The sequence below is a fragment of the Dysidea avara genome, chromosome 3, assembly GCF_963678975.1.
Source record: "Dysidea avara chromosome 3, odDysAvar1.4, whole genome shotgun sequence".
In the NCBI taxonomy this organism is placed as follows: domain Eukaryota; kingdom Metazoa; phylum Porifera; class Demospongiae; order Dictyoceratida; family Dysideidae; genus Dysidea; species Dysidea avara.
Window position 1 is genome coordinate 32,343,119 of NC_089274.1, and position 17,262 is coordinate 32,360,380.

At 41.2% G+C, this 17,262-nt stretch overlaps 1 protein-coding gene across 3 annotated transcripts in view; it reads left to right on the top strand.

Annotated features, from left to right (window-relative positions):
- The window catches only part of LOC136250729 (nucleolar pre-ribosomal-associated protein 1-like), a 59,592-nt gene that overhangs the window by 29,339 nt on the left and 12,991 nt on the right, over positions 1 to 17,262 (top strand). For 2 of the 3 annotated variants that reach the window (XM_066042957.1, XM_066042958.1), the window contains exons 18-21: positions 7,851 to 7,932; positions 7,977 to 8,202; positions 12,409 to 12,683; positions 12,735 to 13,143. In XM_066042957.1, the coding sequence (XP_065899029.1) occupies positions 7,851 to 7,932; positions 7,977 to 8,202; positions 12,409 to 12,683; positions 12,735 to 13,143 (992 nt within the window). The remainder of the gene's footprint in view (positions 1 to 7,850; positions 7,933 to 7,976; positions 8,203 to 12,408; positions 12,684 to 12,734; positions 13,144 to 17,262) is intronic. The other variant, XM_066042959.1, reaches the window with a different exon arrangement.

A 17,262-nucleotide genomic window follows, 5' to 3' on the forward strand; every position in this document is an offset into this window, starting at 1 on the left:
CAAATGGCTCAGATCACAAAGTGATTTCATACTATTTGGGATTATATGAAGAAGGCAAAGTCGAGCATATCAATGGTGTTTGACCTAGTTTCCTATAATTACCAGCTATTAATACATGGGCATGTGTTCCACGTGCTACTGCACACATGCGCATGGACGAGTCTTATAAGTACCCACCACGCTTCACACCTACGACCTTTGGATTAGCGAACTCATTTGGCTGGGCTAGGGTGAGACCATTGATATGCTCGACTTTGCCTTCTTCATATAATCCCAAATAGCACCCAATCACTTCGTGATCTGAGCTATTTGACAATTATATTTCAGAAGGCTCAGTCTCACATATCAATGGTGTTGTAACTTGTAGCTTCAGCAAGGTGAAGTCGAGCCCATCTCATTCCCAAATAAGACAGTTAATGTACTGTACTACAAGGTTAGGTCTCACCGGGAGATGAAGTACAGTAGATAGTACTGCTCTACCAAAAGAAACATCATGAGACGGATGATAATAGTGTCTCCTGAAAACCGATTCAGTGCTCCAGTCTGCAGCTTTCATAATATCGGTAGTAGTAATACCAGCTCCTGTAGCTGCTGATGTAGATGCTCCTCTAGTTGAGTGGCCTGCAAAAATTGATACATCAATACCTGCCAGCTTCAATGTTTGTCGTAGCCAATGAGCAATAGTACATGAAGCGACAGACTTTTGGGGCTTGACAATAGCCACAAGCAACTTGCTAGTATCCTTAGTCCTTAGAGGAGCTGTGGCTTGTTCATAATGACGAAAAGTCTGTACTGGACATAGAGTACTGTTGTGGGGGAAAGACGGAAAAAAGAACTCCCGCCATACTCTGCCTTGCGATGACTGTTTGGCCAATGCCGACGGTAAGAAAACAACTCCTTTGGGTTTATACTGGCATCTGTCCAACTCGAGGGAAGCTAAATCTGCAGAGCGTGATGGTCTGGTTAAAACACAAGTGACCCGTGGAAACTTGACTCATTTCAGCAAGAATATAGAAGTGAATGGCAACATTGTAAGTTGCGGATCTCTTGCAAGTAGAGTATAACATGATAAAATCACTGAAAAGCAGTAAAATTTGACTCAAGCGATGCACAACAGAGACCGGCTTGTTGAATAAAAATGCAATAAGATTTGTAGGCACAATATTATTTAGACTGTTTCACTACCTTTTTTTAATGCTCCATTATTTTATTATGCCATGCTTTACGTGTAATACCTATAGACTTTAGCCACTGTATATATGCATCATTAGATTTTATTATCTTATATTGTCCTAACATATGTTCGTATGACAGACCACGTTCATCCAAACGCTTAGCCATACACTTGGTTGCAGCTTGCTTAAACAACAGTAGTAGTTTAGACACTCTCTTGAATGTTTGGACTTGGATTGTCCAGGTCTTAGCCAGCATTTCCACTCCCCTAATGGTTAGTTCTGATAACACAGTAGCTAAGCTACTAGAGGTAAAAATCTGCTCCTCCAGTGCCCTATGAGCATTGTATGTGCTACCTGGAAAGAGCTTACCATACAAGTTGGTTATGCCTAAACGCTTCCGTTCACGAGGTTTCCAATTTGTAAAATTTGCAAAATTATTTTTTACTAACCTCTTACACTCAAAATACATATCGGCAAAATGCAAGTTTATACTGTGCAGACGATTAAATAAGACATCTCTTCTATGCAGCTCTGCCAACAAAATGGGAAAATCAAAAGTGAACCCATTGTGAGCCACCAACACAGGGTAATGTACTAAATTATAATATGTATTTACTTCTTCTACTACATTACTTATCCACTGCAGAAACATTTCTAATACTGCAGGAAATGAAGGCTGGCCATATAACATTTGTGCAGTAATGCCACATTTGTCTTGGACAGCCTTAATTATCCTGCGTGACGTATTCGACAACGAACTAAAATCACGACATGCAATATTTACTGTATTAGGTACACCTATTACTTTCGCTGCAACTTCAATGATATTATCATCGTAAATGCTACCACCAGTAGCCTCACAATCATAGAAGATGAGCAACAGATGCATATCATCATAAGGAAGCTCTTCATCAGATGGCAAAAATGAATCCTCAGATGGTAAAAGCTCACCTTCACCACACACTACACCACCAACACTTTGATCCCCCTCTTCATCACGTTCTTCTTCAATATCTGATCCATCTTCCTCCTCTACTTGTTCTTCTTCATTGTCATCACCTAAGCCAGTTCCCACATACTCCGCAGTACTATACCCTGCAGCTTTAAGAGTGGTCATATAACTTTTTTCATCTTCATGCCTTTGTACTGCCATCCTCTTAGTTAGACTTCTATAGTGATGATGCAAATCACTATTCCTACGCTTACGTTGACTAGTCCATAAATTTTGCTCACCTGAAATATATTGCACAGCATTCTCTGGCACATCTATACCCATTTCACACATGCATATTATTTTCCAAATGGGACCTACTGTAGGTTTTTATGACATATGGCCATGTTTGTTTTGCAACAATAATGTACAGTATTTAAATCTACCTTCTTATTACGATATTTTAATGCAAGACCATGGAATCCCTCTAATGAATTAGTAGTTAGCTTACTTTTACTCGTCACATACTCCTGTGGCCTGTCTGACATATTTTGCAACAACTCATAAAAAGCTTGGGATTGCTCAGTACATACAAGTTTTATGTTTTGTGCTATACGGGGTGCCGTCATCATTCATTTCAACGTGATATTTACACCACACAGAATCGTGCTTGTCTTTGCAATAATGGTTATAAAAGTTCATAACACCTTCAGAAAAGGCAGCAAGAGGATTGTCACTGTCCAAGACCTCTGAACAGGACATCAGGCACTTTAAAGAATACTTGACCCTATCTACAAATACCTTACTCATACGCTTACATTGCAAGCCATTCTGTTTGCATTTGCACTTTACACTCCTAATTTTACTTAAATCGCTATGAAATGTTTTTGCTGTATGGTTACCACAATAAGTAATATGCGTATCAGGGAACTGGCTACATACAATGGCATTTGCAGAAGTATCATGATCCATGATAATTTGATCTATAGTAAAGCCACTACCTTTTACTTCGCCTAAAATACTTAAAAGCATGTCTCCTTCAGCACCAGATGATGTGCCCTCCCAGTTAGCACCTTTACCTTTCTTGGTGCGATGGGCAAACCATGCAATTGAATCAGTTTGCACATCATGCAAAGTGGCAGAGGCATTGTTTGAATGATGGCCACGTGTAAGATAAAAGCCATCATAACTTGCTTGCCATTGGTGTTGGTCACCACGTGCAATAATTTTAGCCCTTACCTGATCACATGACCACAGTGCAAGTTTCTCAACATGCTTACCTACCCATTCTACCACACCTTCCCAGGCCGTATGGTGCATTACCAGCAAACCCATTGTACCAAAAACATTGTTGTACTCACTATAGTACCCACCATTCAGCATGAATGCTAGTGCAGGATAATTTACATTCCAGCACCTTGGCCTGGTACCCGTGTTGAGAATTCTGGGATTACCAGTGGTCTGCAAAGTTACCTCTGAGCTACATTTTAGATGTAGTTGCTCACTTACAGTGAGTTCCCTCCCCACCTCTTCTAAGGCCTTTGCTATCTTCTCCAGCAAAGACAATCCTGTTGTAGACGTTGTCTCTGTCTCCATTGGTACATCAACTTCTTCTAAAACAGATTAAAAGAATTCATAAACTTTCATGGTACACAGATAATACTTATAAGCTAATTCACAAGATGCAGGAACAATAATTAAGTTTCCCGTATAAAATACGCATTGGCGGGTAATTATGCTTAAAGCTTTTACAAAACGTTAAAAGAATAAATAGACTACCACTTAATATGCGTACATTGTTACGTACAATTGAGCAGACGGGCAAGAATTCACAGTGTACATTTCGTACATACTGTATGCTTACCTTGCAAAGCACTTCCATCGCCTCCGTTACTAGAAACGTTGCTCACTGAGCCGTTCGTAGTTAAAACTACGCGTTTCTTCGTCGCTTTACGAATCGTAGATAGATGCGCTGCACACTTCGACTGTCTAGGCATCTTACTTCTTGTTTCGTCGTATACGAGAATACTATGCGTACAACGGTTCCGTTTTACAAGCTATTACGTAGTAGCCGCATAGAGCACCTCGTGTGTTTGCGATAAATTCTTGCATGGCTTCAAATATCAGCGAGCACCCTTAAAAGCATGGCATACATGTGCATTTACTGTACTGTTTGCATGACATACAGGTACATTCATTGCATTGTTTGTCAGTGATTGTCATTTCGGTGGCTTCTTCTGCTGGTGGCTGCCTTGCTGACGTACTTGAGGGTAGTAGTGTGCCGGTATGCTGATCTGTTGGGTGGCTGGTGGGAGTAAGCCTTCCGAAAACCCGATGATGATGGTGGGTTGGCTGCTGCTGCCTTGGCTTTCTTCAGGGAAGCCACCTGGTTCAGGTACTCTGTGACATCTTTGGGAAAACTCTGCCCAAACAGTACTGGAGCAACCTCAATGAACTTATCCTCCCATCGCTGGGCCCACACCACCAGGCAGTAAAGTAATAGCAGACTCCACTTAGAACTGAGCGATAGTTGCGATCTATTGATTATCGTGATAGTGAGTAACAATGATAGTATGCAATCATACTATCGCAATATATCAAAACATCTCTCACAAACATGAATAACAGCAGCAAACATGATAGTGTTGAAGTTGAGGAAACTGTGAAAGTCCAGTTGAGCATGCACAACAAAGATTACAACTGTAATACATAACAATTTACCAATATAGCGTTAGAAAACCAGATGGTGTGTAATTGGATTATTTGTGTGTCATTTATGTGAAGTTGAGTGTCTTTGATAACTAGTAGTACTATCGTGATACTATCGCTATCGTGATATAAATGTTACTATCAAATCGTGATAGTGATAGTTGCACTATCGCTCAGCTCTAACTCCACTGCCTTGGCAATATGTTCAGAGGAAATTTCCTCTGCCTGGGAGTGGAAGAGTTTCATTATCTCCGTCAAAGGTGCCACCGCATCCAGCATGAGGGCCTGAATGCAGGATAGGTTCCAATCATTTGACTTTGTCGACTTGGAGCATTGGGAGCCCATTACTGAGTCGAGAGAAGGCATTTTCGTAACTGCTACCTTTGGTAGTACGAAGTCGTTCCTGACCTGGAGCCTCTTCGGGTTCTTCATGGACACGAAACTTCGCTTCAGGAGTTCCTCAGTAGCTTGGCTAACTTCGACAACACATGCCCCTTTGGAGCACATCACATCATGTCAGCTTCTGGAGAGTTGTCGTCGTCCAGTGGCTGAATCAGATCCATCTCCTCGGGCCACATTGTGCCCGGTATCCGTAGTGAAGGAAGATAATGTGGAGTTCCAGACTGGTCTTCGCCTTGGGTTGGAGTTGTTTCCGGCGATGAAGACGGTTGAGTTCTTTGATGGATGCGATTTTCTACTCGCATCGCGGTCATCTGTTCTTGGAGTTCCTGTAGAGAGCGTCCAAGCAGGGCAGCGTCGGTCAGCATATTTAAATTCATATTTGCCAGCCCCAAGGGAAGACGTCGAGAAGTGAACAACCAATAGCGGTGAGGTCGACGGTGTGAAGCATGGTGGGTACTTATAAGACTTGTTCATGCGCGTGCGTGGAGTAGCACGTGGAACGCATACCCATGTATTAGTAACTACTAACAGCTGGTAATTATAGGAAAGTAGGTCAAACACCATTGATATGTGAGACTGAGCCTTCTGAAATATAACATGAATAAACTATTGAAGTATAAAGTGTATTTGTATGTTTGATGGAATTTATTGTCAGTGTTTGTTCTGTGTGTACTATTAGAGTAAGCGCCTGCTGTTTTGTAATATGACGATAACGTTATAGGCTGGATACCAGGAAGTGTGCACCTGTGCATTAGTTAAGGTTAAGTTTGCTCAAATCTTTGCTTGCGTTATACAGTAGCTAGCTATTGTGAATAACATTGCCTTAAATACCTTTGTGCAAATTCATTGCTTTTTTGTTAGTCATGTGATATGTGCCTGCATGATAGGGCAAGTACTACTATCACCACATAGTCTGTACATTGATAATTGATTAACATCTGTGCTACGTCAATAGCTCCATCAGCAGACAATGAGCAGGAAGACTTCAACATTGTGAGTAATGTTGAATCACCGGGAAAGCACAGGATTTTACTAAGCGCATTAGAGCAGTGACAAAATGAAGCAGTTGACTTGCTGGCAGCTGGGACTCTCATGGGGGCCATGGCATGCAGACAATGGTGTAACACCTCAGTAGGGCTAAGTAGAATTCTAGGAAAATGGGAATGAGAACGACCAACGGAAAATGCCTAATAAAGGTCGTCATGCCAAGTTGAATTTTGCACTACAATGCTTCTTTGCAGCATTGTTAAATTATTTGTCTAAAACAATCGAAACACTCTAATAGAGCAGTCACCTACAGTTTAAAATACTATGGAGTTGCTAAGTCACCAACACTGAAAACTAGCTGCTCCCCTTAAACCATAGATATTTTAAAAGATTCAACCTTTAGATATGAGAGGTTTACAAAGCAGTCTAATGAACTGACAGTGCTTGCATATGGAAACAGGAAGTTGTACCTGCAATCTCAGAAGGAGACTAAGGACAATATAGCTTGACTGAGTGTTTTAATGCAGACGATTGTTCTCTATCATACAGTACGATAATAGGGACCACAAAGGTGTGGGCATGGCCCATGAAAAAACATCACCCAAAAACCAGCCTCACTTTCCCAGGTGACGAGGCAGTATTGGACTCAGACATGGGGCCAAGTACATTTAAAAGTACTTAAGTAAAGTACTTTTGAATTTTCCAAGTACAAGTACTCCTGCAGCAATCAAGAGAGTATTTAAGTAAAGTACAAGTACATGCTGGAAGTACTTAAGTACAGTACAAGTACATTTTGCTGTAGTAAAATATACACTGTATTCAGTGTATTGTAGTATGTAAGTGTGCCTAGGGGGGGTTGATACTTTCAAGTTTTTGTCAACCATTCTCTCTCTTAAACTCTTTGAATGCACTGACTTGAACAGCAGCATTGTTTTTGTTTGCCAGAATGCTATGACATCATTAATTGTGGCAACGTGATACATAGTAAGGTTGGGGAAGGCAGTAGAAGAATCGCAAGAAGTTGTAAACTGCACCTTCATACAATTTGTTATTCTCATTGTACACCCACCCACTGTGTACAAACTACGTACAGTGTTTGCAGTACTTACAAGTACTTTAAGTACTCAAGTACATACAAGTACTTAGTGAAGTACTTGAGTATAAGTACAAGTACATTGGGGAAATTAAGAAAGTATTTAAGTAAAGTACAAGTACTTTCAAATCTGTACTTAAGTATAAGTACTCATGTACTTGGCCCCATGTCTGGTATTGGTTAGTCAAAACTAAGCCCAAACTGCTTTCAACAAGTTGCTATGGAATTTTCTAGTGACTGTGATTTAGAATTCTACTCCCCCCCCCCCCCCCCCCCCCCCCCTAATTAGTACATTCCAGTTAGGTTGGGCTTGTTTGCTTTCATATGTAAATTTGTGATTTATTTAACTTACATGCCATTCTGCTGTTTAGTTAAACTGTATGTTGGCTTCATTGTACTATTACTTGCATGATAGTGTATGATTCATGTATAGAGATTTAAAAGCAACCTACATACCATGTATGCTAAACTGGATTTGATCTATTCTCAGTGTATTGATTTATGGTCCTGCATGTAGGGCACTTGCATACCAATGCATGTTTGTATTGTACAGCTCACTGAAGTGGCTATATCATGATCTAATAGTCAGTGTGTTACCATGGAGATCTGGAAGTACAGATAATGCTTTTCTCAGTGTAAGAGATTTAATTTCTTTACTATTAGCTACTCTTATTAGCAGTTATTTAATGAAGATGATAAACCAGTGAGGACTATCAAGAGGATCTTACAAAGTGGTGATGATGGTATAGAGGCTCAATTGTTTGAGTACTTGTCATCTATTCCTACTACACAATTATCTATTATGTTTTCGGATGTGTGGAAATTGTGTAGTAAAGAAATGAGTGATGGTCATGGTAGAGTTCTTCTACAGCAGTACTTGAGTATTAGACCAATGTCCGTTGAAGGTATGGTATGGAAATTGTATCCACTACTTCAGTACATGTACTGTATCTGTGTGTGTGTCTGTCTGTCCATCTGTCCTCATGCATATTAGCAAAACTTTAATTGTACTGTATAAGAAAATTGTATGTAACATGGCTAGCTTAAAGTTAAGGATGGACTGAAAACTAGTAAAGATAGGATGTTTGGTTGCTACCGCATGCTATTTGACACTAGCCCAGCTGTTTTTTTTATTTACAGTCATGGTGTGTCAACAGGAGTATGTATGGTGTACTCTATAATTACTATATAGTATATAAATATCCAAAATACAGAGGTAGTTTTACTTATTCCATTTTTCTGCTATTCCTTTTTCCATACTTTACAAACTACCTGAAAACTAGAGGAGAATGGCTTAACAAACAAGTACTGTGATACCTCGAATTACAGCTAGTCTTGTATAAATGCCCAGCCCGTTTAGTCACCAGAGGTATAGAACATCATAATAGAAATAATCACCTGATTTTGAATAAATGCCAGGTCTCGAATGAACACCCAGTGCAATCACAATTTCTAATAACTCCATGCAATGTCTTGAACAATGAAGTGAAGAATTTTCACAAACATCACTTCCTTTAAAGCTTGAATCTTCAAAAAAAAAAAAAAACTGAGGGAAATATCAGGATTCAACACTGAGGCATGAAGAAATATGTGAATGCTAAACCATATAAATGCTGGCCTCCTACAGTTGCCGGTCTATTTAGGGGCTGGGGTGAAAAGCTGTTTACAACATCCAGGCCATAATTTGAGGCAATGTGGTATGTGTTTATAGGAGACAACATAGAAGTTGTCATGTCAATAATGCATCCTGTATAGGTACAGTACCATTCACCAGCTTACTATATATCTATACTACCTGAAAACATTGTAAGATGGTATGGTAATAAATTAAATTGAAACCCACAATCACTTGTTGCATGTATGTCTATATAACAGTTGTGTAAGGATCACTGTTAAACGGTTCAACTTGGACCACGCGTAGGTACATTTTTTTGGAAGGTCCTGGAGAGTTGATACTTTATAGACTCTACCAGGACCAGACTACCATATAGTTAAAGCATTGCCTAAGCTTGTGTGTATGGAAAATATAGCATGAGGGGGCATGTAGAGAGGACAATACAGCACAAGGGGAAGCCAAGTGCTGTATTTGCCTCAAGACACCCCCGAGTGCTGTATTTTTCATACACACAAGCTCAGGCGGTGCTTTAAGTGTTATATTGTACTTCCTGGTCGTCTGGCTCGGAGCGATTTTCAGTGATCAGGATATCAGTAAGTATAGTAGGGGCCATTAAAAAGTTTACACTTTGTTTGGTTTTAACAGTAGTTAAACCATTTGAATGGTTATAAAAGAACAATTAGTTTAATGGAACTATCTTTTTAACAAAGCCACAGATATGCAGTAAATAACACATCACGAATTGTTAAAATTATTATTTTAACAATATGATTTGTTAAAATGATTGGTTTAACAATACAGATTGTTAAAAATATTGTTTTAACTAATTGTTTTAACAATAGGATTTGTTAAAATTATTGTTTTAACAATACAAATTGTTAAAACTATTGTTTTAACAGTTGTAAGAATTAAATAGTTCAAATCATTATTAGCAAATACAGACTGTTATGGTAAATTACGTAAGTGTTTTGTTAAAATCGACAATGTTTCACTATTGTTTTAACTATTGTTAAAATCAAACAGAGTGTAAACTTTTTAGTCGTAGAACGAAATAATAGGATTAGTTAGGCTAGTTTTAGTGATTTACAATATTATGCACATAATCAATCGTGCTGTCTAAGTGAAGTTGCTTCATGATCAGACGATCATTAAGTGTTTATACAATCTATTTCAGCCGTAGAACAAACTGGTAGGATTAGTTTGGCTGGTTTTAGCGATTTACAGTGTGTTGTTTTTGTAACATTCCTTAAATAAATTCTCCACATAACTGTACTCTGTGCTGTATTTTCCCTATTAAGCGCATAGCTGTACTGTATTTGCTCAATTAGCTGCATAACTGTTCTGTATCACTCATACAGTACAGTAATGCAGCTGATAAGTACTGTATTGACAATATGATACGTAGCATCGCTTTGATACTCCCATGCAAAGTACAATATAACGTTAATTTTGAAGGGGAAATTTTCGAAGAGTAGCTGTTTAAACAAATTTTGAAACTATAATTTTCGAATGCTCTATTGTTATGCTTAGCGCCACTAAAATTATTGTTGTAAGTGCACATTAAATTAAGTGAAGACGGTGACCATGCGTAGCAGTACAATCGAAATTGAGACATACATTAGATGTTATTGTATTGGGACTGCTCCACTATAGATAGGAAAAGATCTTTTGTAAATACCGGTTATTTTTGAAGGAGTTTAATTTTCGAATTATTCGAAGAACACAGCCTCTACGAAAATTTAACTCTTCGGATATAAAGCTGCCTTGTGCCAGGTCGACCGAATTCTGTCCACTATTAAACAGAACTCCACATCTTATCATCCTGGGTAGAAGAAATACAGAATGAATACATGATATCTATTTCCGTACCTAGCAAGCCAAAACCTTTGGTTTTATTGATGCTGCAATGGCCACGCCCACAGTAAATCGATGGTGAAAATTACCCGTTTCCCATTGGCAAAACCACAGAAGTTAGCTAACTGGTATTCTTTAATACAAGTTTTGCATCATTATCACGTAAATATTTTGTACCTCATGTAAAGATACTGAGGGGATTTCTTATACCATCAGATTGGCTACATTTATCTACTTGAAAATATTGTCCAATATTAGTTATCAGAATCAGGAGCTCATAAGTGCCACAAGGTGCCCTTGGCGCTTATAAGGTATCTAGTAGTGGTGCAACCTCAAACAATACCATGGTACCAAAGTGTTATTGTTAATTATGGTATTTCTATGGTACAAATTGAGTACGTACGATATATTAGAATGGCTACATTATGTGGTTGTACGTAGTAAAAAGCATCAAATATGAAGCAACTAGATTAAGCCGGACAAGCCATAAACTAGTGATGCCCAATATCGTGTTGTTGTCATTCATCACGATATTTACTTCTTCTGTCGTCTTAAATAGCATTTTTCATTTAATATCGTAATCGTATTTAAGTAACTCTTTTTATTTACTATTTGTGAATTGAGGATAATTCTTGTATGAAATGCTAGGAAAATTACAAGGGTATACTGTACATCCCTAACTGCTCTCTAGTAATACGTTTCTTTTAAAGGTGCTTTATTTTGACTGTACCAACTCTAACTTTAGGAATTACTAATATAAACATCATTATCCACCAGCTGATGGTTGATACCACCATCTGATTCTCAACTCTACTCCGGGATGGCAGTAATACCAAATGATTGCATGATACCTTATTGCCCTTATACCATAATACCAAAGTATTGGGCATTTCAGTATCGGTATCAATATTTTATTATTTTTATCACATGTAAAGTTTAATTATGTGTTACTCAACATTGTACTTATGGTTGACATACAGCTCTCATTACAGTTAGCTATGCACATGCTGAAGTTCTAAGGTTCCTGGCATGAAAATTTATGGCTGGTATTAAACAACAAAAGCTGAAGCTAGCTATTGTAGCGCTTAACAAGTTATCCTACCTATGTTGTACCTACACACACACACACCTTTTCTCGATAAACAATCTCTGTTATTATAAACACTGTAAACATACACAAATCTTCACGGCACCTACTGAGATGATGAGTGGGTATGATACACATTTCTCACTATGCAGCACTCCAAGTCTTAACGGTCCTGGTACTTGAGCTTCCTTTGTGAAAATTGTCATTTGTTTGAGCATTTGTTTCTTTGTACGTGAATGTGATAGAATATGTTTTAATTGCATTGCCTTCCAGAACAAACCAAACTTGCATTTCTGATGATGTCATAGTCCCTTGGTATCCTTGGTACAAATAATAAATGATCCACTGTTACATGTAATCATTGTACACCATCTCTGTCAAATAAGTGGGATACTTTAGCACTGACACTTCGTTTGTGGCCATTTGTGTACATGAAAATTGATGGGAGTGAGTTTTGATAAATTTGTTATGCTCATTTGTTGTGATTTTTGTCAAGCATGTAACACACGCTTAGACTAGCTGCAATGTAATTGTACATTTTATTACTCTCTGTAGGAGATTACTCTTTATCTCTTGCAGCAATGATGTTGCAAACTCTTCCAAAGGTGCAACAAGATGATGAAATGAACTTAGCAGAACCACCAGCTAAGAAGCAGCGGACATCATTACCATCTAGTAGTTATACAAACTCATTCTACATGGCTAAATCAATAGCAAGTCACTTTGATGTTATATCAGAAACTATTATCAAGTCATCTTGTAAAGAATTATTTATGATAGCCAAGTCACTTGTTAGAATTGTGTCATTTCTGAGCTGTGAGGATGTTAAAGTATGTTAACTATTATTGATTGGTCGTGTTATTAAGTCATGTGTGTTATAGGGTAAATCATTTGAGATATTACATGTTCATTTTCAACTGTTTGCTGTTTTAACAAACATCATCAGTCATATTATTAGTAATGAAGGATTGTTGTTTACTAACAAGTCAGTGCTGAAATGTGGCAATGAAGAATGTTGTTGTTTATTGACTATGGAAACTATCTTTTCAAATCCAGTAATGCAAAATAACTTTTTATCTACACCACCTGCATATGTTGAAAGCAAAGTAAGCTTTCCAAAGAAACAAAAGAAGACAGTTTCATTGGACTATAGCACATTGATATGTGGCCTGATTACTACAGTGCTGAAGATGAATCCACAATTAGTTGATATGCCTTGTATAAAATTATATTTTGATAAAACCACAACAGTCTTGACAGCACCAGACATTTCATCATCATCGTTATCAGGTACAATGTCGTATACAGCAGTGATTATATATTAAACCCACAATCATATATGTTAGGTGTGTATATATAAGGAGAATAGTTTCTAAGTCAGTTCACCAGAATGATGAAGTCTTGTATTTTGCCGGACACTGTGTCAGTGGTGGATGATGGCAAAAATAGTCATAGTTACTCTGACTGGTGAATATTTGGAAAACAGATGCTCATCATACAGTGTGGTAGTATTATCCGTTATATTTCAGAAGGCTCAGTCTCACATATCAATGGTGTTTGACCTAGTTTCCTATTATTACCAGCTGTTAGTAGTTACTAATACATGGGCATGCGTGCCACGTGCTACTCTACGCATGCGCATGAAAAACTCTTATAAATACCCACCACACCTCACACCTTCGACCTTTTTCTTAGCTCACCGCTGTTGGTTGAACACGTGTTTCTTCGCGACTTGTTTCTTCTACTGATACCAGCTATGAGTTTGAATTTGCTGAGCGACGCTGCCCTACTTGGACGCACCCTGCAGGATCTCCAGGACCAGATGACCGCGATGCGAGGGGAGATCGCAGCCCTCAGGGGAGCCTCGCAATCGTCCTCTTCGGCAGCAACAGCAATCACCCCAGCTCATGACGGGAGCCAGCCTGGAACATCGGGGTATTTGTCGTCATCGCGAATATCTGGCACCTCCTGGGCGGAAGAAATGGACATCATCCAGCCACTGGACAACGATGATGCTCCTGACGCCGACGTTTCCTGCTCCGAAGGGGCACGTGTCGTTGAGGTTAGCGAAGCTACCCAAAAGCTGCTGAAGCGAAGCTTCGAATCAATGAAAAATTCCCAACGGCTCCAAACAAGAAACGACTTCTCGCTACCAAAGGTAGCAATTACGAAGACGCCTTCGCTGGATCAAATGATGACATCCCAGTGTTCCAAGTCGACGAAGTCGAACGACTGGAGCCTATCCCGCATCCAGGCGCTCATGCTGGACGCGGTGGCGCCTCTAACTGAGGTGATGGAGCTTTTTCACTCAGAGGCAGACGAAGTCTCCTCAGAGCAAATAGCCAAGGCAGTGGAAGCCGCCATTACTTTGCTGGGCAATGCCTCTTGCCAGATGTCAGCCCTGCGGCGGACTCGTGTGCTCCAGGAGTACAACCGGGACCTGGTGGAGTGGGCCCAGAACCGGGAGGAGAAGTTCAATGAAGAGGCTCCAGCATTGTTTGGGCAGAGCTTCCCCAAAGATGTGTCCGAGTATCTGGACCAGGTGGCTTCTCTGAAGAAAGCCAAAGCAACTGCCAACCCTTCCTCCTCATCGGGTTTTCGGAAGGCTTACTCATACCGACCAGCCAACAAACAGGGATACCGGTACGCCCAAAAGCACCGTCCAGCACCATACCCACAAGTCCGCCAGCCAGGGAGTCGCCCAAAGAAGCCACAGAAATGACAGTTACTGGCAATAAATGCACCTGTATGTACAGCAGATGCACATGTATGCCATGTTTTGACAAAGTCATCAACATCTGCAAACCCTACATTACTGAAAGCAATGGGGATGGGGTTAGTGGTTCCACCAAAGGCAAAGAAGCCTTTAATGGTGGCAGGGAGACTGGCTTCCTTCGTAGACACCTGGAAGGTGTTGACAAAGGACACTTGGGTATTGAATACCATAGAAGGGTATCAAATACCCCTTGTGGGGACTCCCACCCAACTTCAAATACCCCAAGAAGGGGTGTTCTCCCAAGAACACAAAGCTCTATTATTAGAGGAGATACAGGAACTCCTCCAAAAAGGAGCAATTATCCCACAATCCGGAAATGCAACCGGTTTTGTCTCCATCCTCTTCCTAGTACCAAAGAAGAACGGTCAGATGAGGCCAGTGATCAACCTGAAACGGTTGAATCACTGGGTGGAGACCCCCCACTTCAAGATGGAGGAAATTCCTACCCTTCGGGATCTCCTCCGCCAAGGAGACTGGATGGTGAAAGTGGATTTGAAGGATGCCTATTTCACCATCCCCATCCACCAGGATCATCAGAAATATCTGAGGTTCATGGTGGACGGGAACTGCTACCAGTTCACCTGCCTGCCATTCGGCCTGTCTTGCGCCCCATGGACTTTCACCAAGGTAATGAAACCATTAATGACTCTGCTGAGGTCATGGGGTATCAGGATAATTATTTATATCGACGACATGTTGATACTGGCCAACTCCAGGGAGGAGGCCACACAACACCTGGAAGTACTTGTACTCCTCCTGGAATCCCTGGGCTTCATCATCAATCAGGAGAAATCACTCCTATCCCCAGCCCAGGAAATAGAATTTCTGGGACTGATTGTGGACTCGCTGGGCACCCAGCTCAAGCTTCCTGGCGAGAAGCTGCGGCAAATTCGCAAGGAAGCAACCCACCTGCTGACCTGCCAAGTTGTATCTGCTCATCAACTCTCCCAGTTCATAGGGAAGTTGAATGCAACCGCACAAGCCATTCAAGTGGCACCTTTGTTCTACCGTGCTCTACAGGCCAACTTACAAGAAGCCCTGGCAGTGGGGAACCAGAACTACAATCAGATGCTGCCTCTTGGGACAGAAGCCCAAGAGGAATTGAGGTGGTGGCAGCATCACCTGACCCAATGGAATGGGAAAACTACCATTCAGAAATCAGTGCAGATAGTGATCCAGTCCGATGCTTCCCTCTCAGGATGGGGAGCAGTGTGCAACGGGGTGAGCACGGGAGGCTCATGGACCCCACAAGAACAACTACTCCACATCAACTGCCTAGAATTGTTGGCAGCAGACTTGGCCTTGAAATCATTTCTAAAGGATCAGCAGCGAGCGGCAGTTCTGCTACAGTTGGACAACTCCACAGCTGTGGCATACATCAACAACCTGGGGGGAACCATTTCCCCAGCACTCACAGCTCTGGCGAGAACACTGTGGTTGTGGGCCCTGGAGAGGGACATCACAATCACAGCCCAACACATCCCAGGTGTGTCCAACACTGTAGCAGACTGCGAGTCCAGGATGGAGAGGGACAGGTCAGATTGGATGTTGGCTCCTCAAGTGTTCCACAAGATCAACGAAGCCCTGGGACCTCTAGAGATCAACTTATTCGCTTCACGGCTGACTTACCAGCTGCCACGGTTTTTCAGCTGGAGGCCAGACCCCCAAGCAGCAGCAGTGGATGCCTTTCAACAGGACTGGAGTCAGTTGAGAGGGTATGCCAACCCCCCATGGTGCTTGGTGGGACGAGTACTGAGCAAGGTGGAATCCCAACAGGCTCAGGTAATTCTGGTAGCCCCAGTGTGGAGAGCCCAGACATGGTATCCTGTCCTACTCAGGATGTTGAGAGATTACCCTCGCCTTCTCTCTCCTCAGGAGGCTCAAATGCAGAGGGGGGAACAACTGAGGCAGTTGGAGGTCACCCCACAACTAGCCGTCTGGCCTGTCTCCGGGCGAAGTTCCGAGACAGCTGCCTTTCTTCAGAGGCTTCAAACCTCATGTTGGCCTCCTGGAGGTCAAAGTCCTCACAAACATATGACTCCTTGTTTAACAAGTGGATACGCTGGTGTGGTGAACGCCATAGAGATCCCGTTTCTGGCCCTATAGCAGATGTGGCTAATTTCCTGGCCCATTTGTTTGAGGAGGGCTACCAATCACGATCACTGAATTCCTTCAGATCGGCCATTTCATCAGTTCATGATCCAGTGGACGGGGTAGAGGTGGGTAAACACCCCACAATCAGCAGACTTTTGAAGGGAGCCTTTCACTCTAGGCCACCTCTCCCTAGGTACACCTCTACATGGAATGTACAGGTGGTATTACAGTACTTAGAGGGTTTGGGCCCTTCGAATACCTTACCCCTTAAGCAGTTGACATTTAAACTTACAATGTTAATGTGTCTTACCAGACCATCACGCTCCGCAGACTTAGCCTCCCTTCAGCTGGACAGACGTCAGTATAAACCTGAAGGAGTTGTTTTCTTACCCTCAGCACTGGCCAAGCAGTCATCACAGGGTAGAGAATTGCGGGAGTTCTTTTTTCCGTCTTTTCCTCACAATAATACTCTGTGTCCAGTGGAGACTCTTCGTTGTTATGAACGAGCCACGGCTTCTCTACGGCCTGAGGATACTAGC